Here is a 7,841-nt window from a genome sequence, read left to right on the forward strand (position 1 = left end):
CCGCCCACCCAAAGCTCGGTGCATCCCTTCCACAGGTTGTTCTAGATCTCCTGTCCAATCTACTCAACCTGGACACATTGCCTGTGTGCCAAGACTGAAGTTGCTAGGTACAGCAAGCCCCAGGAAAGCCCAGCACACACGCCCCTGCCCCTCCCATGCCCTGTGCCCTGTGCGTGACTCACACGACCACCAGCCACTTGCTCTGCTTCGCCAGGCCCAGGAGGGTGAAGAGGAACACTAGAAGCACCAGGAGCAGCAGAAGGACGTAGGCCAGCCACCTACAGGGGAGAGAGAATGGAGGCGGGAAGCTTCAGGAGGCCAGCAGCATCCCAGATTCACTCCAGCCCAACCTGGCCCTTCAGCCTCCCTGCTGCCCAACCCCTAAGCCAAAGACAGGGGCGTCTGTGAAGTGGCATGTGGACAGTCAGGGCACTGGAGTGCTCAGCGGCATGGTTTCTGGGATCGGCGCATCTGGGACCCAAGCTGTCAGGACCTCGCAGGAGTTGTGTTATTGTGGACACGTGCGTTGACCTCTCAGTGAAGGATCCCAGCCCAGCACTGCCAGGTTATCAGTCACCCAGAACCATATCACACATCCCAGGGGTGTGGTGCCTGGGTCTCAACTAGCCATGTAACCTTTTGCCTTAGTTTCCCAATGTGTAATGTGAGGGGAAAAACCAGTACCAACTTCAAAAGGTGGTTTGCCAGGCAGATGAGTGAACACATGTAAAGGTGTTAGGAAAATAGGCTTGTGAGTGCAGTAAGGTAAGGTAGACCACTAGTGAGGGGGCTTTAAATGCCATGCAATGTGTAATTAAGTGAGTCACTAGGGCTGCAAGGGAAGACGCATGGGAGGCCCCGACTCAGTGCTTGGCACACTGCAATGCCCAATAAATGGTGTTGTCCTCATGGTGGTCCCCATGTAGTTGTGATAACTGCGAGTTACACTCCCAGAGCCCTTGTCCCTGACTTTGTTCCCCAGACTCTCCTCCATGGCCCTGATGCATTTGTTGAGGGGCTCTGGAGTACCAGGCATGTACACAGAGCATCTACCTGGCATCGTCCCCACAGCTACCCCTACCTCCCTCACCAAGGCCCAAGTTTATGTGACCCTGGGCTTGGCCATGATATGGAACCTAGTATCAGACCTGCCTGCCTCCCATGGTGTGATGCCCCACTGCGTATCCTCTGCTGGGCATAGAACCCAGGACCAAGTCTGTACTTCAGCCTCCTGCACAGGGTAAGGGGACCAGGGGGTGTCACTGAAAGAAACAGTGACATAATCACAAGTGGATAAAGCAGGGTCCTGTGGGCTGGTGGGAGGGGTGGCTGCCCAGAAGACTGCACAATCTGTCCCCTCCCCCATGTCACCTTCACAGCAGAGCCCTGCAGACATTAACTGCCTGTCCCCTGTTCCCAGCCAAACCCCTTCCTGTTTAAGTTTCTCTAATACTCTCACCACCCACTTGCACACAGTATGTTTTACTATTTATTTGTTTATTTATTTACTTTTGGTAGTGGTACTGGAGATTGAACATAGGGCCTCACATATGCCTGGCAAGCACTCTCTCTGAGTCATGTCTGCAGACCCTCACTGATGGATTCTAGGCAGGTACTCTTCTGCTGAGCCATACCCCCAGCCCCTCACTGGGGGATTCTAGACAAGAGCTCTACCACTGAGCCACACCCCCAGTCCCTCACTGGGAGATTCTAGGCTCCTGCTTTACCACTACACATATTCTTAGCCCTCTATTTACTTTTTATTTGGAGTCAAGGCCCCACTAAGGTATCTAGACTGGCCTTGAACTCACCCTATAGGCCCAAGCTGACCTTGAGCTTTCAAATCCTCCTACCTCAGCCTCCTAAGTAGTTTGGATCACAGTCATAGACCTGTACTGCCAGGCTTCATGAACTGGTTTCTTACTGGCCTCCCATTGGAGAAGAGGCCCTCCTGTGTGGGTTTCCTGTGTTGTCCCTCTGTTCCACTGCATGGCGTGTCTGCACTCTACTGCCACCTTATCAACGATCACCATGTCCTCTGTCTCAGGCACTCAAAGTTACTAACTCACTCTGCACAATTCAATGAGGGAATTTTGAGCTACGCATGACAGGACTCACTTTCAGGTGGGGAAACTGAGGCACAGAGCTAGAAAGTAATCTAAGGATGCATAGGTAAGGACTGGCCACCTGAAGCTGAGGTTCCTAATTATGTGTGCTGTCCCTCAAAAAAAGATGTTAAATAAGCTCATGAAACTGCTCAGTGAATACAGGTGCCACATGACTAATCCAGGAGGTGGGTTTGCTACTGGGTTGGAGCAGCTGAGAGCAACTGTGACTTGCTGAATAAACGAGTCAAGGAATGGCTGGTAAGTGAATAAATGAAAGAGGTTATCACTGAGGAGGCAAATATGTGAGTATTGAGATGAGTCTTTAGTCACTTGATCCTTCTCACAGCTAAGTGCATCAGCCACATCACTGACATTTACAACCGGGTGATTCTCCACAGGAGGGATCCTGAGCAATATGCTGGCCCTCCACCCACCAGGTGATAGTAGCCTCCCTTTCGTTCAATGAGACAAATGAATGACATCGCCCTGGGGACCCAGTTTGAGACACCCCCCACACACACACCCTGCTGAAAGAGTAGGAAAAGCCTTCTCCCCTACCTGTACTCTTCCACAAAAGACACATCTTCAGCCACCCTAACAGGGCTCAGGGACACTCCCTGCCAGAAGGCCAGCCCTTGCAGCTGCTGAGCCACAGCCTCGGCCTGCCGCCTAGCACCCCTGGCAGCAGCCACCAGCTCTGTGCGCTCTGCCAGCACCTCCTCCAGGGTGGTCAGCTCTGTCCTCACCGCCTCGCCCAGCCGGTCCACTGTCTCCAGCACCTGGGGAGAGGGCAAGGTCTCAGGTCCAGAGACGGCTTCCTCTGGAGCCTGGGGTTGAGGTACAGGGTGTTGGTGATTGTGAAACAGGAGTGAGCAGTGTCAGGCACCTGGGATCTGGGGTCTAGAGTACCTGAAGACTGAGGAAAGGGGGATTCAAGGTAGGACTCTGGCTTCCTGTCAGGAGCTCTGGATGGTTAGGGATTTGAGTTCAGTAAAGAGTCCAGCTACATAATTGAAATTAAGTCAAGGTGGAAGGAGAAATCTTCCTTTCCCAGTCTGGGGTCTCAAATCTGATTCCTCAGTCTGGGACACTCAGTCCCACACACATGGAAATGAACTCTAAAGTTGGAGGTAGGGCTGTATATCAGCCCTGCGTTTTGGAATCCTGAGTACAAGATCTCACGGGAGGGGTCACTTAGCTTGAATTTGGGACAAGGGCTGGGTCTGTAGCTTTGGATCTGGCCTGAGGGTTGGAGCTGGGGTCCTTGGTATTTGGTCCCTGGCTTGGGCTACAAGTTGAAGTCTGGGGCTGGGGCTGGGTGGAGTCTCCAGTCTGAGTCTGAGCTTGTTCTAGATCTAGCTCAAGGTTTCAGGGTTGGGGTTCAATATCTGCAGATCTGAATATGCAGTTCAAGGCCTGGAATCTGCTCTGAGTTTGCCTCCCTTGTATTCCTGAGTGGGGAACCGCATTCCCATGTGGGGACCAATCCAGACATGGGTCTGGGGTCTGACCAGTGGCTGGCCCTCTCACCAAGTCATCAATGGTGCTGAGCGTGTGGTTGGCGTGCAGCAGTGCTGAGTTGAGTTGGGACACCCCATCACTGGTCTCGCTGTTGCCATAGAAACCAATGCCAATGCCGGCACTGAGAGAAGGAAGAAGAAATCTCAACCGGTCTGGGACCCTGAGGGACACCATCCCTCCACATGTACCCTCCCCATCCCTCTTCATTTGCCTATCCAGTCTCTGCACCCACCCCATTGGTTCATCCCTCCATGGGAAAAAAAAGAATAGCTTTGTTTGGTCTCCACCAGTTGCCAAGGTAACCTGAAGGACTCACTCCCCCAACTGGAGAGACGTCATTGTGATGCTAATGGTGGGTGGAGTGGCAGTGAAGGAGCCCCCAGATTTAACTCTCACCTCCCCAGAGCAGAACCCTGGTTCTACCCAGCCCTGGATAAGAGGTTATCAGTCCCTAATGATGACCAGCCCACATCCATCTCCTGCATCCTCTAACAAGCATCCAGCATTTACACCTGTTTTAGGAGTCGCTAGGTTCATCACCTGTCCCTTCCCAGCCCAGCTATTCCCTACCATTGCCTCCTGGGGTTTCCTAGGAGTACAGGGTCCTTAGCCTCCATCCTTTGGTGTGGGACACTGTGCCTAGAGCTCTCAGCCTTCCCCTACCCTGCCCAGGGATCCAGGCATCTGGCCAGCTGGAGAAGAGAAAGAGTGTGGGAGGGAGGGCTGGAGGCCAAGCCAGGAGCTGGGCCCCTATCCCTGCCCAGCCAACACACAGACCTCCATTGTGGAGCTTGAATACGGGGACCCACTTCCCTCCCCCAGTCTGGGCCCCACTCTGAAGGGGGCGAGAGCCTGATGCCCTCACAGTTCCCAGCCCTGGACTATGCAGGCCCCCACTCATATCCCTTGGATGGGAGCCTAGTGCCTCTGCCTCATTGTTCGGAACCCTACAAAGCTCCTCTTGTTCACAGGCCCTGAGGGGGCTGGGGCTGTCTCTCTCCCCGACTGGGCCTTTGTCAGCTCCCCCATCCACCCCCATTCTGGAGAGCCTTATGAGAAAACATCTTGGATATAGAGCGCCCAGCCCCCAGATACTCCCAAACACACACCCTCTTCTTCCTCACATTAGTGAGGAAGAGTGGCCCAGAGCCCAGGTTGGGGTGCCAGTTCCAGGCCACACCCCCAGCTGGTTGGAGGAGTCACCACAATCCTATAGGGCTTCCACTAGCCATCCATGGGGTCCCAGCAGGTCTTGGCCCCTCAAGTCCTGAGTCTTCTAATCTGTGGCATAAGTCAGCTACCTATCCATGACCTATTTAGGGGCTGGACTCAGAGCCAGCTCTTGGTAAACACCAAGTTCACCAAAGCTCCCAGGGAGCTCCTCTGAGGGGTCTGGGAGTTCTTTTAACAGGAATCTCTTGAACCATGTGGCCTTGAAAAGTTGCCTTCTCTCCCTCCTTGAGCTGTCCTCATTCTTGAGCCCAGCCCTTACAAAGAGAAGGAATCAGACCCATCTCAGGTGTGGGGGCTGAGTAGGTGCTTGTGGTTGTGATGGTGTAAGTCCTATCTTCCTGATGGCAATCCTAACTCGGGGAGGAACACCTGGGCTGATATGTTCAGTGCCTGGCACACAGTCGTTGAATGAATGAATTGAGGAATGGATGAATGGCATCACTAGTTAATGCAAAGGACACCAGTGATCCAGGCACTACACACTCTTAGCATGCCTAGTGCAAAACCCACTTTACAGATGTGGAAACTGAGGTCTAGAGAGTGCATCCCACTCCCCCTAGGTGGCACTGCTGGGCCAATGGGAGGACAACCAACACCCCAAAACCTGTTTCAAGCTTCACCTAGGCTGGCTGCTGCCACTCACATTGAGCGTCTGTCTTGCTATGCACCAAGCAGAAAGGCACCCTCAGTGTCTAGCGACTCTCTCTCCTGCCTCTGACCTCACACCTCAAGATATTGTGAGGAAGCTGACCAAGTGAAAGGAGCTCTGTTCCCACTTCCCATCCACCCTGGGGCCCCATTACCAGCCCACGAGAAGGGCAGCGATGCAGCTCCAGGTGACACAGCCTCCCCCGGGTGGGGGGCTCTTGGCCCCGGGAGGCTCTGGGGGTCGACAGCAGCAGAAACGGATGAGGTAGACAGCGATGAAGATGAGGGTCAGGCCCAAACCCAGGCCCGCCAAGGCCGTCACCAGCAGCAGGGCCTGAGAAGAAAACCTCAGCTGGACCAAGCCCAACTGGTGGCATTCGGTCCCTTTCAAACTGTCTGCTGAAAATTGGGGGCCCAAGCCTTGGGTTCCAGCTCTCTCTCTCTCTCTCTCTCTCTCTCTCTCTCTCTCTCTCTCTCTCTCTCTCTCTGTTCTTTCTCTCTGCATCCAGAAACCCTCTCTGTTCTTCCTCACTGCATCCAGGTAATTGAAATGAAACATCTCCCAATGACTCGCTCCCCCTGAACTATGTGGGTTCAGGAGGTAGGCAGGGTGCCCATTCCTGTGCTGTGGAAAAGCACGGGCGGCAGCATCCTTTTCCCTTGTCTTCCTCCTGCTGCTGAGTTTGTACACCCACCACAGCTGTGTCTGCCACCCCAGGACTGGGGATGGGGACAGGGTGCTCTGTGTGTGTGTGTGTGTGTGTGTGTGTGTGTGTGCAGATGTGGGTGCCTGTGCCAGAGGAGGACATCAGATGTCACTCCCCACCCTGTTCCCTTGAGAGAGAGAGAGAGAGACTGAGAAACAGACAGAAAGAGGCAACCAAAGAAAGAAACAAAGCCAGAAAAGAAAGGTGTAGAGATAAGACAAAAACCAAAACCACTATTGGGTTCAAGTCAGAGAAAGAAGAGGGGAGGGGGAGGGGGTTGCCTCCCAGAGAGAGGTACAGAGAGGGGACTGTAGAGAAGAGAGACAGACAGGGCCAAGTTGTACTGAGAGACACAGAACACAGAATGGAGGTCAGGTGGGTTGAGAGCGTGTTTATGATGGGGGAACACCTTGTAGAACAGTGCAACTCTGATGTAGATGTGGTGCAACATGCCTGTAGCCCTAGCACTCCAGGTGGCCGAGGCAGGAAGATCTCCACAAGTTTCAGGGCAGCCCAAGTTGCATAATCAATTCCAGGCTAGCTTGGGCTACAGAGTGAGACCATGTGTCAAAAAAAAAACAAAAACAAACAAACAAAACAAACACAAACAAACAAAACAAACCCATATAGAATAGTGGGGCTCTGCATGGGGTAAGGTCTGGGTAAGGTCTTCCAGGAGATCTGTGTCACCTGTCTGTTCAGAGACCCAGAACTAGTCAGGGTTGACCTGGAGCCATACAGCAGGGTAAGGACAGCGTGGGGTCCAGGATCACAGCACTGCTCTCCTGGAGGCCTCTTAGCCATAACCTGTCTTTGTGTCCTCCACATCACCTGTATGAGTGCCAAGTGTGTGCAGTGTTTGTGCAACTGACAGTGAATTTGCCTTCCACAGGACGAGAGTATACCAAGCGTGAGAGTGAGGTGCGTGTGGCACACTATGTGTGAGTTCTAGTGTTTTCTGAACACAGCTGCTTGAGTCAGTGAATGGTATTGGATGGTGAGTGTGAGCACGTGCGTATATGTGGGAGTAGATGTGTGTGTATGCATGGTGTATGGGTGTGCATATATGAGTGCACATGTGTGTGTAAATGTGTGCATAGGTACCTGAGTGTGCTTCTGTGTATGCATCTGTGTTCCTGTGGTCCTGTAGGACCTGTCACAGAGTCTCTCATATTGTATCCACCTGTGCTCACCGGCGGTCATGTCCGTGAAGGGAAATGTCCTGGGGGTGGGACTGTACACGTGCAGCTGTGACTCCCATACTGAAGATGGGGCTGAGTGAACGTTTCTGAGCATCTGTGGCTGTGATGGCGCCCGTGTGTGTATGGGGGGAGGATCCCGGGTGGCTGGGGAGGTCTCCAGAGCCATAAGCCCCGCGAGTCTGGCTGGGACCTGCTGGAGGCTGTGATTGTGTAAGCAGCTGTGGGCGAGGGGATGGCGGTCCCGGTTAGGAGGGGAGAGGAGGCGGGTGGAGTAGGCAGGGAGGAGCTGCTCAGGCTGTGCCAGCCATGACCCAAATAGCAAGCACATAGCACACATCCCCCTTCCTACTTTCCTGGGAAACCCCCTCCCTCGGAGCTCTCCCAAACCTGGACCCCTTTCCCAGAAGCCACCTTGAACAGAC

The 7,841-nt window shown here is 53.6% G+C and overlaps 1 protein-coding gene across 3 annotated transcripts in view; it reads right to left on the reverse strand.

The window, feature by feature from the left end:
- The window catches only part of Ttyh1 (tweety family member 1), a 19,640-nt gene that overhangs the window by 10,406 nt on the left and 1,393 nt on the right, over positions 1 to 7,841 (reverse strand). For all 3 annotated transcript variants that reach the window (XM_008827762.1, XM_008827761.1, XM_008827763.2), the window contains exons 2-5: positions 5,666 to 5,844; positions 3,639 to 3,750; positions 2,667 to 2,887; positions 183 to 278 (exon numbers count right to left, since the gene is read on the reverse strand). In XM_008827762.1, coding sequence (XP_008825984.1) covers positions 183 to 278; positions 2,667 to 2,887; positions 3,639 to 3,750; positions 5,666 to 5,844 — 608 coding nt within the window. The remainder of the gene's footprint in view (positions 1 to 182; positions 279 to 2,666; positions 2,888 to 3,638; positions 3,751 to 5,665; positions 5,845 to 7,841) is intronic.

The sequence above is a fragment of the Nannospalax galili genome, unplaced genomic scaffold (assembly GCF_000622305.1).
Source record: "Nannospalax galili isolate Female #2095 unplaced genomic scaffold, S.galili_v1.0 scaffold632, whole genome shotgun sequence".
Classification (NCBI taxonomy): Eukaryota; Metazoa; Chordata; class Mammalia; order Rodentia; family Spalacidae; genus Nannospalax; species Nannospalax galili.